Source organism: Papio anubis, chromosome 4, assembly GCF_008728515.1.
Source record: "Papio anubis isolate 15944 chromosome 4, Panubis1.0, whole genome shotgun sequence".
NCBI lineage: Eukaryota > Metazoa > Chordata > Mammalia > Primates > Cercopithecidae > Papio > Papio anubis.
Genome location: NC_044979.1, coordinates 106470212 through 106484611, shown reverse-complemented (window position 1 = coordinate 106484611; position 14400 = coordinate 106470212). Strand labels below are relative to the sequence as shown.

The following is a 14400-nucleotide window of genomic DNA, read 5'->3' as shown; positions in this document are numbered from 1 at the left end:
CAGGCGCAGTGCCTCATGCCTGTAATCCCAGCACTTCAGGAGGTCAAGGCGGGAGGATTACCTGAGGTCAGGAGTTCAAGACCAGCCTGGCCAACGTGGTGAAACCCCATCTCTACTAAAAATACAAAAATTAGCCAGGCGTGGTGGTGTGCACCTGTAGTACCAGCTATTTGGGAGGTTGAGACAGGATTGAACCCAGGAGGCGGAGGTTGCAGTGAGCCAAGATCACACCACTGCACTCCAGCCTGGGTGACAGAGCGAGACTCTGTCTCAAAAAAAAAAAAAAAAGAGAACTCTAAGAGAACTGAGGATGGCATTGGAACACTATGTCTGGACTTGTGCTCTATTGTTCAATCTTTTCTCCAAGCATTTCACATGATCATGCCAGAGATTCAAAGCTGTATTTTTGTTAACCTCCATATTTGAAATCTTGTTAATTTATCTACTTAAACTTGTGTAAAGACTGATATGGGGGCTAGTAAACTCACAGAGGTGTTAAGACTCTTCAAAGAACAGCAAAAGTAATGCAAATGTTATGTTACTATTGACTTCTGATAAGTGGAAGAAATCAAATTATTCCAAGGAAGGTATTTCTATGATATTTGAGATATGAACATTTTTCTTGCCTGCTTTTGAGAAATTCAGAAAATGACAACTATCTCTCTCAAGAACATGCTTATTAATTCCCTCAGCTCAAGAAAAGCTAATGACACTAATGATTGGGAATGATTCTAAAAGATCCTTTGAGTTTTAAGGCTTTAATCACTGGTCTCCCAGCATCCACTCTTGGCCCTCATCTTCACTTAATTAATCACCCCTGTTAGAGCTCAGCTCGAAGGCATTCCCTCTAAGAAGTTTTCCCTGATGCCCAAAATTAAGCCAGTTCCTACATGACTCCTCTCCATTCTTCACACTCCAATTTTCCAGCACTTATTACAATTGTAATTCAATAATTGTAAAATTATTATTTAATGTCTACATCTTCTGTTAGGGTGTAAACTCCTTGAAAGCAGAGATAGTCTGGCTGTTTTATTCCTCAAACATAGTGCTAGTCCCTGAAATTTCCTCAGAGCCGAACAGAGTTCACTGCATGCATTGATTACTCAACAACTATTTGTTGAATGAGAAGTATGATAGAAAGAATAATCTCCCACCACCTCCCAAGTTCACATCCGAGCCCCCAGTAATTGTCTGTTACCTTAGACAGCAAAAGGAATTTTGGGGGTGTAATTTAGTTAAGGATTTTAGATGGGGAGATTGTCCTGGATTATCTGGGTGAGGCTGATGTGATCACAAGAATCCTTACAAGAGGAAAGCATTAGGATCAGAGCGAGAGAAAAAAATGTGACAACAGAGGCAGCATTCAGAGCCGTGAAGCCATCACCACTAAAGACTAGAAGAGGCAAGGAATGGGTTCTCCCTGGGAACCTACAAAAGGAACCAGCTCTGTAGACACCTTGATTTTAGCCCTGAATTTCTGACCTCCAGAACTGTAAAAGAATATTCATGTTGTCTTCAGCCACTAAGTTTAGGGTCATTAGTTACAGCAGTAGTAGGAAACTAATACAAATAATTAATGTGTTGTGTAACATAGAGTAAGACTGATCACACAACCTGAAGGCAAATAGAAAAAAAAGTAAAAGACTATGTAACAAAAGACCCTTACTACTGAACCATATCCACCATCTGATTAACCCAAAATTTGCCAGAAACCATCTGTGTAAAGAATAGGACAACATGCTATAAATAAAAATAGACCACAGAGCCTAAAGTGGAGAGCTTGTTTATGAGCCCAGATACTAGGGAAGAAATAGTCAAAATGGAACAATGGTATTAGTTGTGAAGCCTAGAACAATTCACATAGCACTGGGTCTTGGATTTCTCATTTACAAAGCAGAGTTAAGAACTGTTATTTCCTATTTTGCAAAGTTAGTATAAAATTTAGAGATAAACTATGTACGACGTTTGGTATAGAACTTGAAGCATAGAAGAACCTCTGTGGTGTGAACACTAAGAACTCTACAGCAGAGTGGTATGTGATGGTAGAGGTAAAAACAATGAATAATAATAATGTCAGGAAAAGGAGTCGGTGGGAATAATGCTGTTTAAAATAAGGCTTTTTTAAGAAAGGTATTGCCTGGAGAATAAGAAGCAATAGCAAGAGTATGATTAAATACTTTGATGATACTAAAAGCTATACAATGCATAATTAGCCTAGAAGCAGGAAAGAAGAAAATTTAGCTAAGGGTAAAATATGTATGAAGAAGAGATATTCAATGATAAAAGGGGATGCATTTAAAAGTAATGGCTTTTTTCTTTTACTTTTACCCTTTTTTTCCACCCCTGGAAGAAGAAAATGACGTCAACAGACTTCATTTCTTGCATATAATTTAAAGTCATAAATGCCCATTGGAGCTGCAAAATGTCAGAACCTAAAAACCAAATTGGGCTTTGATAGAGCTAAATCCTGAGTGTTGGAAAATCACCACTGTAGGATGCAGTAGAATGCAGATATAATAACAGACCTACAAATTCCACTCAAAGGCTAGACATGCCACTATTTGTTAAAAACCCATAAGCAGTGGAACTTCTTGCCTTTGTCTTCCTACTGAATAGAAATTGCCTTGAAGCCCTTTTCTGTACCTCTCTGTTGTCTCTTTCTGATCTGCCTGTCTTAGTCAGGGCTGTTCTAACAAAGTACCCTAGACTGTGTGCCTTACAAACAACAGAAATGTATTTTCACAGTTCTGGAGGCTGGAAGTCCAAGATCACGGTGCCAACAGGGTCAGGTTCTGGCGATGGACTTCTTCTTGGCTGCAGACCGCTTTGTTCTAACATGGAGGAAAGAGAGCTGGCTCTCTCTAGCCTCTTCTCATAAGGGCACTCCTCCCATCGTGAAGGCTCCAGCCTCATGACCTAATGACTACCCAAAGGCCCCACCTCTAAATACCATCATAGGGAGATTAAGGTTTCAACCCAAGAATTTGATTGGGGTGGAGGGCACACACTCTGCCTCATGCTGTAATTATTTATGCACTTCCCTCCTCCAGTGGCCAGTAAAGTCCCTGGAGGATCTCATCTTTCAAATCTTGCTCCATTTTAAAAATCAATTTATACCAGTGAATTTGGGTGTGAGGAACAACGCATCCTAATAAACTTTTAGAAAAGATCTGGGGTAGATGAGCAGTCTCCCCCACCTCCCACCTCCCCCCTCATTCATGCATGCTCTTTGACAATAAAAAACGCCCGTTTCAAATCATAATTTTACTTCCCAGGGGCTTTCTCCTTTGTGAGAATCTGTCACTGCTGTCAAACGTGTGAAGTGAACAAAGGCACGTTTTGTACTTTTCAAATCTTCTGATGCTATAATTGATAACAGAGAACTTGATCACTCAAAATTGTTCACTGTAGAAACTCATGTCTAAAAACACTATGTTTCTTTCCTTTCTAAGTGTACCAGAATTCAATTCTTTAACATCACAGAACCTTAGAAAGCCCAATTACTGAATGTGTCCTGTGCAATTCACTAATATGCTAAAAATGTCTCAGGACATTCTGTTGTGTCCCTGAGGATCCCCTGTTCGCTATCATCTTTGAATGTTTACCGTTGTAGTTAATACAGCTGAATGGACTTTTGAATGTTTAGGAAATGCCCAATCTAAATGATATTTATTCCCACAAAGCGGCCCAAAACCTTGAATATAGGAATGCATGGTGTGTCTTTCTCAAGGTAGGAATTCATTCTCAGATTTCCCAAACTTTTTTAAACTTAAAAAAAAAAAATGTTTCTTTTTTAGCACACCTTTTAACATCTCCCAGAGCAGAGTGAAAAAGCATGGACTTTGTGCCAAGTGGGTCTGAAGTGGATCTGGACTGTGCCACTCATTGGCTCTGTGACTTTGGGGGAGTTATTTACCTACTCTAAGCCTCAGTTTACCACATCTATAAAAGAGGGAGAATAGTAACTACTACTTAACACTTTCTAAACTGTTTTCTAATTACAGTGTTTACTGTCAATCTTCTCTCCTACATTGTAACAGCCTTGATGTCTCTTTCCCTACTATGTCCCCAGCATGTAATTCATGGCATAACATTGTATTAGTCCATTCTTGCACTGCTATAAAGAGATACTTGAAACTGGGTAATTTATAAAGAAAAGAGGTTTAATTGGCTCATAGTTCTGCAGGCTGGTACAGGAAGCATGGCTGGGGAGGCCTCAGGAAACTTACAATCATGGCAGAAGGCAAAGGGGAGGCAGGCACCTCTTACATGGCAAGAGCAGGAGGAAGAGAGAGCAAAGCGAGTGCTACACCCTTTTAAACAACCAGATCTCATGAGAACTCACCCACTATCATGAGAAGAGCAAGGGGGAAATCCACGCCCATAATCCAATCACCTCCCACCAGGCTGCTCCTCCAATATTGTGGGTTACAATTCGACATGAGATTTGGGCAGGGATACAAATCCAAACTATATCAAACATAAACACTAAGTAAATATTTGTAAAATTAATGAATAGAATGAACAACTGCACAACGTAATGACTGACTGGAAGAATACTTCTTTCTGCTTTCATACCTGCCACCATGCTTGTACCTGGGTTGCACGAATTTCCACCCAGGTGCGTGGCTTTTTGACACCCAGAGCCAGTCCTCTCCCCCTCGGTATCTGACCTTTTGCATTAAACCATCCTCACTCCATGGGAGCAACACTTGCCATTCCCCAAGCCCTGGTGAAACCTCATCGATCGTATTTTCTTGCTTATGTTAAAATTTCAGGCTTACTTCACTCTGGGAAAACAATGTTTCAGTGGTGGAAAAGGCGCTGGAGTCTAGAAACTAGAGTGCTAATCTCAGCTGTGCCTGCAGACTGGCCTGGTTAAATTGTGTCATTTCTTTGAGCCTCAGTTTTCTCATCTGTAAAACAGGAAGAGTAATACTTTCTTCTCAGGACAATTTTCAGGATCCTTGAAAAAAGCATACATTTCTGTAGGCTGATGTTGCAATTATTATACTCTTTCCAGTTGTGTATTGGTGACACTACAAACCAAAATAAAAACACGAATTATTGTTAATACTAATGTCATACTTACCAATATGCAAGACACTATTTTAAGTACAATCTTGGTCAATCCTCACAATACTATTATCTCCATTTTACAGATGAAGAAACTGAGGCTCAGAGTGCTTAAGTAACTTGCCCAAGGTCCTACAACTAGTAACTAATGAAGCCAGGGTTTGAACCCACAAACACTCTGTGGTCCAAAATCATTTTAAATAGGAAATAGCAATAGAGACCAGTATTTAAAGTTTCTGCTGAAGACGGATGCTTTGCTCACATCCAGATGGTTAAATCAGACCACAGTACTTTCTTTCTTTTTCTTGGGCTCCCATGTGGCTTATGCCTGGCAGAGTACAAATCCTACCGGCACCACTTTGCCCAAAATACTGATGGTGATGAGCACTTGGCCCTTGCTCTTTCATCATCCAAATTGCTCTTAGCTCAAGGTCAAGAACAAAATCACCCTGGAGAGCAAGAGAAGTTGTATGAGTCTGTGGGGCTGTGACCACAAACTGGGTTGCTTAAACAACAGAAAGCAATTGTCTGACAGTTATGGAGGCTGAAGTTCAAGATCAAGAAATCAGTAGGGTTAGCTTCTGACATCTGTGAGAGAAAATCTGTTCTATGCCCTTTTCTCTTAGCTCTGCTGGTTTGCTGGAAATTTTTGATATTTCTTATAGAGAGCATTCTCCCTCTATCTTCACATCATCTTCCCTCTATGTGTCTTTTTCTCTTCCTTTGCTTTTAACGGCAAAACCGCAATTACTTTTGCATCAACTTAATAATTACACCTGCAATGACTCTTTTTCCAAATAAGGCCACATTCTCAGCTTCTGCACGGTTATTATCTCAGATATGAATTTAGGTGAGACAATTCGAAATCCAACCCATAATAGCAGTCAGTAGTCCCCAAGCCTCTCCTCTTGTCTGAAGACTTTGGGCTGGCTTTGGTTTGGGTAGACGCTTAAATCATTCTAGACAGAAGTGTTTTAGTGAGCCACCATGGCTGTATACTACTGTGTGCGCTGATGATCAAGGACTAAACAGAGACTGGGAAAGGGCTGTATTTTTCAAATTTTCTCATTCCTTTGTTCAGTCGACGTTACTTCTTCTAAAGTAGCATGGCAGGTGCAAAAGTAGGCAGTGCAGGGCGTCAGGGGGGTTGCATCAAGGCAACTGTTAGCATCCTCACCTACCTAGAGCTCGAGGTTTAGTGGGGGAATGTGAAATGTAAGCATGGGAGTGTATTATAGTGTGGAATGTAAAGTAAACAGAAGAGGAAAGCTCAACCCGAAAACTAGGAAAGCTGATAAGGCTTCAGGAAGAAGCAACCCTTGTAATGAGCTTTCAAAGAAAATATCTGAAAAATACAGCCTTTTCTTAGTCTCTCTTTAGTCCTTTTCATTTTCATAATTTTGTGAATTTAAGTCAACAGGCACTTGTTGCCTACATGCCCTGGGCTCAATGTTATTGAAGATGCTAAGGGAAATCAAAAATTATAGCCCAGAGCCCCAAGCCCCTGCCCAGGAGCTCTCAGAGTCATTGGGAGAACAAGACATCAGTGCTGCAGCTGGAAAATTATCCAAAGGGGGTAGGGGCGGCTTCTAGAATGGCAGTTCCCAGGTAAATTCCTGTGATGCCATTTTTGAAGGCCAGAAACTCCATTTTTGTTACCATCTGTCACACTGTAAATGAGAAAGCTGTGCATGAATTTGGAAGACTGAAAGCTCTGGGCCTGATTCCCGGGCAGACCTCCCTCTAGTCTGCCCCTACCTGTGTGATCAGGTGAGGTACTTGACCTCTGGGTGGACTGTGCTGTAAAGTAGGGAAGGTGTATACTTTCTAGGGGTGAAGAGGGATTTGAGTAGGAGCTTAGCTCAAGCTGCAGGTCCCCTGAGAATCTTTCTCAACCCCTGAGGGTGATGTAAACCATCATCCTTTGCACCTGTGCCCCCTTGGCTCCTGTGCACAGCTATTCCGAGCCTGGAATCTCTGACTTACTCACCCTGCCCCACCGACTCAAGGCCATCAGCTTCCTGCAGGCTCTTGTCTACCCCATTGCAGCAGCTTCAAGTTGGCCAGGCTGGGGCCCTTCTCCAGCCTTGGGTGATGCCCAGAGGGGGAGACAGTGGTGGCTTCTGGAGCTTCCCTCCAGTATTTGCTTTATTGTTAGGTAGAGTCAATTGCCATTTTCTGAATCTTAGGTAGAGTACATGCAAATGCAGCTGCAGGACAAGTCTGTCACCATCACCACCAGGTTGCCATCCCTAAACATGTGGACAGCCTCTACCAAGGGGCAGTGGTGAGTGCCGCTGCGACAAAGGCTACAGACAACCCTGGGTCCGAGGGCACGCCTCCACATCTTTGTTACACCTAAACTTGCACTCTACACACAGCCATTCTGTCTATGCTGGCTGAACCCCTGTTGCCCCAGCCTCAAGGGTGCTGGTAGGATTCTACCCTAGGGGCCCTTCCCTCACTCTCCATGTAGCCTTCACCTTTGAGTGTGACAAAAGCCTGACTGCTCCCTCTTTGCTTCAATTTGATGTTACCCAAACTGCATCTTACAGAAATACTTCTAATTTTCTAGTTGTGGGTCCTACCCTTCCCCAATTTCCAGCAGAAACCTAGATTTTCCTAGCAGTTATTGTGACTGGAATTTGGAAGTGGGTTCTGAGTAAACGGGTGAGTGTTGATGCCCATCTGGGATCAGGACTCTGTTCCCACTCTTGGGTGCTTCGACTCCCCTCCTTGGCAAAAACCAGTGCATTTCCTTGCAGCCTCAGCCCTGGATCCCTGCTGCCACCCCTGTATGCACCAATATCGGGGACTCAGCTACATCCAGATGAACCTGCTCTAGACCTCCCGGGAGGACACACAAGCCACCCATCCCACCTGAGCACAGCCTCTGCTGCAGCACTTGCCACACCCTGTTTTCATAGCTTGTCATTACCTCCCAGCAAACATTGAGCCCCAGAGAACTGAGCTTGGTTAAAATCAGATTGGTTCTCTCAAAGGGATTCAGCCCTCTCTCTGCTGCATCTACTTCTGTTTACTGTACTTGCTCAAGGTCAGTCCCCTTGCCAGGGAGAAAGCTCTGGGAGGGAAGGGATGTCTATGTCATTCACTGTGGGGTTCACCGCCAGATCCCCAGGGCCTTCACTTGCATATCAGTGCACCAAGCACATCATTTTCTTTGACAAGAAACAAGACAACATGAATTGAGCTCTTTTTTGAAAGCATTTATTGCTGAATTGGTATTCATTGTTTAAAAGTTAGAAAACCAGAAAAGGACAAAAAGGAAAAAGTTATCACCCATCATTATTATAACATATTCCTTTGCAAGACTTTTTCCTATGTGCATAAAATCTGGTAGCCTAGTTTCCTTGTTTAACATAATATCACAACTATCTTCTTTTCCTTTTATTTCCATGTTTGCTGAGCACCTACTATGCATCAAGGACTGTGCGAGGCTCTGAAGATTTTAAAGTAGGCCTGAGAATGCAAAGGAATATTTCTGAGACAGAGAAGCAGGGGCACAGCTCTTTGCTGATAAAAGTAGCCACAAGGGGCACCATAAGAATAGTTTGCATGAAAATCTGTTGTCTGTTACACTGACTATGCCAGAGATTCTTAATTTATACAATAGGAGAATTTTAGGGTTTGCTAGAATTTTCAGAAAGGCCAAAAGTGCATTTAATGAGGTCGCTTTTTGAATGGGGCCATTCCCTAAGCAGCTTTTCTATTAAAGATGTCATGTTTCAAAAGTGAAGATTGGGATCAGCTCTTTTGGCCTGCTGCCAACTAATCTGAATGGATACTGGGTGCAGTTGGAGCACAGCCTGCAGATGCCCACTGGGTGGGACTATCACAGTGGCCCCATAGCTAACGGATCACAAGGAGGCCTGGGGGAGTCCAAGGAAGAGGCTGGGCGGTCAGAGCAAGAGTGGAGGACCCTCAGGGGCTTCGGGACACAGCTGTTCACCAACTGGCACACTAGCCTTTCAATATTTTAAGAAACATACACCGTAGCAGGGCATCCTGGCAACCAAACTCACCTAAAGAGCATGTTTTCCTCTTGAGTCATCAACACTCACTCTTAGCAGCCAGCGGACAGAGCTTTCCAATTGTTGAGCAGATTACTTTAGGGCTGTACAGGTGGCAGGGCCAGGAGGGATTTGGCAGGGGCAGGATATGCACATTCAGTTGGTTTTGAAAGCTCTGGGAAGCAGTGCTGAGAGCAAACCCTCCTCCTCCCCACCCACCTCAGGGTTACTCTTCCCCAACCCCTCCACAAATAGGCCAACACAGTGTTCTTTGGAGTTTCACAGCAATCATCACTGGTAGTAATGAGCTAACTCTTTATATCTGCAATGTGTGTACACTTGGAAGATGCACTTAGACGCTCTCAAAATGGTTGAAAGAGGACAGGGAATCTCCAACCAGGGGAAGAGGAGGTAACTGAGAGATGAGGTGTTAGCTTGCACAGCAATGATCAGCCATTCTTCACTGCTAAAGCACAAGACACGCAAGTAGGCTATTGACAGTCTCCTGCTGGGGGCGTTTTAGACACCACGATAAGTTGCTTATGGAGATCAGCGTAGCAGAAGGGTCAGGAAGCAGAGGTTCAGATTGCCTCTCTGCCATTCAGAACCTAGCTATGAGATCTCTTAGCTTTTCCGCATCTCAGTCTCCTCATCTATGAAATGGTCATATCTCGCAGGGCTGTTTGAAGAGTAAATAAGATAATGTTCCCAAAGTACTTAGCACTGCATCTGACACAAAGCAAAGTCCAAAATAAAAGGAGCTATTAACGTGAAATTGCCTTCTTGTGAATTATTTCATTACAAATTTATGGAGTGGTTCATTTATTGAAAACTTATGGACTTTAAATATCCTAATTTTAGGAAAGATGTAGGAAGAAACGATCAAATGTGACTTGTAATGTTGTCTAACTTTGCTTTTATAGGAGACATGGAAATTTACACTAGAGAAGGCAAGACGAATTGTCAAGAAGTCCCCAATTCTGGTAAGCACTCAGTGGGTAGAACGCCAGCCTTTTCCTTGGCATGCCGTCTCTCACTGGCCCCGGCTTTCACATCCCAAAGGCAAGGACTACTCTGGATATAAGCCCATGACATGCCATAGCTACGTGGGGATTGAAGTAGGAAAGTAAGCTGCTTCCACTTGTGTTTCCTGCCTTCACACGACAGCATGGTTTTTCAGCGTCAGCACTGCTGACATCTGGGACAGGATAATCGTTTGTTGTGCAGGCTGTCCTGGGCTTTGTAGGGTGTTCAGCAGCAACCCTGGCCTCTACCTACTAGATGCCAGCAGCACCACCATCCACCCCCTCCCCAGTCACAACAACCAAAAATGCCTCCCAGCATTGCTAAATGTCCCCTGGAAAGCAAAATCACCCCCATTTGAGAACTGCTGCTTTCCAGTAGACCGTCTTGGAGGAGGCTGTATCCTCCTGCTCCTCCACTTTCTAAAAATGTGACCTTAAGCACGGTGCTCAACTTCACTGAGCCCCAGTTTTCTTGTCTGTAAGAAAGGGATAATAATATTGTCCTCCAGTGTTGGCACTGATAGAGTTGAGAGTGCAGAGAGCATCTGGGATCTTGCCTAGGACTTACCAAGTCCTCAATAATTGTGAGTTAACAATGAGATACCATCTCACACCAGTTAGAATGGCGATCATTAAAAAGTCAGGAAACAACAGGTGCTGGAGAGGATGTGGAGAAATAGGAACACTTTTACACTGTTGGTGGGATTGTAAACTAGTTCAACCATTATGGAAAACAGTATGGCGATTCCTCAAAGATCTAGAACTAGATGTACCATATGAGCCAGCCATCCTATTACTGGGTATATACCCAAAGGATTATAAATCATGCTGCTATAAAGACACATACACATGTATGTTTATTGCGGCACTATTCACAATAGCAAAGACTTGGAATCAACCCAAATGTCCATCAGTGACAGACTGGATTAAGAAAATGTGGCACATATACACCATGGAATACTATGCAGCCATAAAAAAGGATGAGTTTGTGTCCTTTGTAGGGACATGGATGCAGCTGGAAACCATCATTCTTAGCAAACTATCACAAGAACAGAAAACCAAACACCGCATGTTCTCACTCATAGGTGGGAACTGAACAATGAGATCACTTGGACTCGGGAAGGGGAACGTCACACACCGGGGCCTATCATGGGGAGGGGGGAGGGGGGAAGGATTGCATTGGGAGTTATACCTGATGTAAATGACGAGTTGATGGGTGCTGACGAGTTGATGGGTGCAGCACAGCAACATGGCACAAGTATACATATGTAACAAACCTGCACGTTATGCACATGTACCCTAGAACTTAAAGTATAATAATAATAATGAATAAATAAATAAAAAGAAAAAAAATAATTGTGAGTTAAAGTTATCACAATTTTTATTCATGTTTCCTTAATTTGTCCTCTGTGTAATAACACTCTGGTTCAACAGATAGAATGTTTATTTCAGATCAGTTCTCACAGGCTTACGTATTTGACTTAGGCTGTGGTTGCAAATCAGCCCCATTTGAAAAGGAAGCAGAAAAGTAGATCATTAAAGTATGACATTATCCTCAATGCCAAAGATACTGGCAGTAAGGAAGCATCCATCAGCAATGGGAGGGCATAGACCTCGTCCTTGGCTTCTCCCTGCTGGCTAGCTCATCATTCACCTTGATACACTGCATTTGAGGTATTATTGATTTGGCAACATAGAAATAAAAGGGAGGAAAATCCCTCATGGTTAGGCTTGCCAGATTTCGCGAGTAAAAATATGGGATGCCCAGTTAAATTTGAATTTCAGATAAACAACGAATAGTGTTTTAGTATATCTAGTGTAATATTTTATCTGACAACCCTGCTCATGGAGGGCATACGGGTTTTGATGAACAAGGCCAATAAATACATGTGACAGGCAATATGTAGGCATTTCTACATAATTGATTAATCAATCACAATGTCTGCATTGCCAATCATTATTTAATTCAGTGAATAATTAAGGGCCAACAGTAGCCCATTTAGCTAATTTGCTTAAGTTGTTGAATAAGATATTAAAAGACCACAGGAAACTCTTGACCACCCCCTTCAGAACTCTAAGCAGAAATGGAGACCAATACAATTGGTATTGTAGTCTTCTCAACACACCCCTAAAAACGTATTCTCCAGGCATTGTTTACTTCTCTAGCAAAAACTGCCTTGGCATTAACTTCTAATTAGAATTTTACAATTTTTTACTTCTGTCACCAGAATTGCAAGCATAATTCACGGGGCAGGATTCCAATAATTACTTGTGAGAAGTGAAAAAAAAATTCTACTGAACAATTCAACAATAAAAATACTCTTCTGAAACCTCCACCAATTTATTTGCTCTCCAGATTACAGCTATCAAGGAAAAAATAAAAAGAAAATGCAAATAAGTGTCTCTGAAAAAACTGCTTAGAGAGTAATTCATTTCACTGTGATAGCTGATGTAACTGCAGACCTAGCCGGGGCACAGAAAGCTGAACTCAGTAGGTTACATATCATTTCAGCACAGCCTATCAGTCAGTGAGAATTCAGACCTGAAAACAGTTATGCATTATTGAAGGAAATGAAACATTCCAGAGAAAGCCTGGATCTCAGTGAGGTCCTGAGAGGCTCCTACAGGGAACTTTTCATGGATTTGGCAGAGCATTGAGCATCTAAGAGGACCTGAGTTATGGAATCATTTAATTCTCACTTCTACAAAGTAGATAGAGTATTTTTGTCATCAGTCCCATTTTACAGATGAGAATATTGAGTCTTAGGTAGGTTGAGTTATGTGCTCACCCCACATAGCTAGTAGGTGAGAAACCCCGCATTTAAATCCAGAGCTAGCTATCCCCACATTCAGTACCCTTTCTAGTAGTCCAGTAGCTTTCAACAAGGCCTCCTTAGTACTAAACTTTGGGGAGCACCATTCATATCACAGGCTATGTGGATGTTGGAATCCTACAGTGGACAACCTGTGCAACTATAAATGACAGCCCTGATCACAAACCCACCTGCTCAATAGAATCATCTGGGAAGCCTCTAAAAATCACTGAGGTCCAAACCCCACCCCAGACCAATTAAATCCAGGTAATACAGTACACGACAAGGGTTGAAAAGTACTTTGCCACACAGAAATTCAGTTTCAGCTTGGTTATGTACAGAAGAGTGATGACTCTCCCACTCTGAGCTTCCATTTACCCCATTCAGCCCATTTTTCTTTATTCAACCCCTGTTTGTTGTTCTGCATTCATTTGACATCCTGGTGCATGGAGAAGCTCAGGAAGCTGGTTAAATAGATTGCAAAGTAAAGATGCTGCATGACTCCTGTCCCCAGGGACAGCCCTGATTTGCGACTCTCATTTTAGATGGGATTAGATGCAGCCAGTTGCAATATTTTAAATATATTGCTGAGTTAATAACAGCCCACATTTTGTCTCTATCTAGCAAAGTTCAGAAAGGAGGAGTCTGGCAAATAGGCAAGCAAGACTCATACATTGTTGCTCGGCACCCATCTCAGTTCTCTTTGCAAGTAAATTGTAAAAGAAGAAGGGTGGTCTTTCCCATACTATGTAATGAAAAGACCAGATAATCAAAACCTCCGTCTAACCAGGAGGAGTTCTAGGGTCCCCTACATCATCTGCCACCCACTTCCTAACCCCAATTTCTACACAATGAATGGCAAAGACAGCTGTAGCTGTCAGGCTGAATTTTGACAGCAAACAGCTGTGCAATTATATAGTTTTATTCTATTGCACCTTTTGTGTAGCAATTATAAAACTGTTCATATCAATTTGTAATATGTTGGTTATCATCAGTGTTAAAATCTAGATTGTTGTTAGGAGAATTAGATCAAGGCCTTCAGTCTAAACTGAATATTAAAAGAACCTCAAACATTCAAATGCAACCTGACTTTGGACTCTGGATCTCAGATAGGGTCTGTACTTCCAAAGCGCCGTCAATGTTGTGGTAGAAACTTATGCTGATGCTTGTTTTGCAGTGTGTCCACAATCCTGATCTCAGTCAGCTACTACGTCTCTGGAGTCACCTTTCTAACCACCCCTTCTTCGCACCATCACCCTCCTCCACCCTGTTTCCCATCAGTGCTTCCCAATCGGTGGCAATATTGCCCCTTGCTCCCACCCTGGGGACATTTGGCAGTGCCTGGAGGCAGATTTGGCAACGTCTGGAGGCAGATTTGTGCAGCGGGTATCTGGGGGTCACAGGCCAGAGATGCTGCCCAGGATCTCACAGTGCACAGGGCAGCCCGCACAGCAA

At 42.6% G+C, this 14400-nt stretch overlaps 1 protein-coding gene across 11 annotated transcripts in view; it reads left to right on the top strand.

Moving 5' to 3' along the window:
- AOAH (acyloxyacyl hydrolase) overlaps nucleotides 1-14400 on the top strand; it is a 198448-nt gene that overhangs the window by 69317 nt on the left and 114731 nt on the right. For all 11 annotated transcript variants that reach the window (XR_004183253.1, XR_004183252.1, XM_031665358.1 and 8 more), the window contains one exon: nucleotides 10031-10090. Coding sequence is in view for 9 of the 11 variants with exons in the window: in XM_031665358.1 (XP_031521218.1) it covers nucleotides 10031-10090 (60 nt within the window). In the remaining 2 variants the exon portion in view is untranslated. The remainder of the gene's footprint in view (nucleotides 1-10030; nucleotides 10091-14400) is intronic.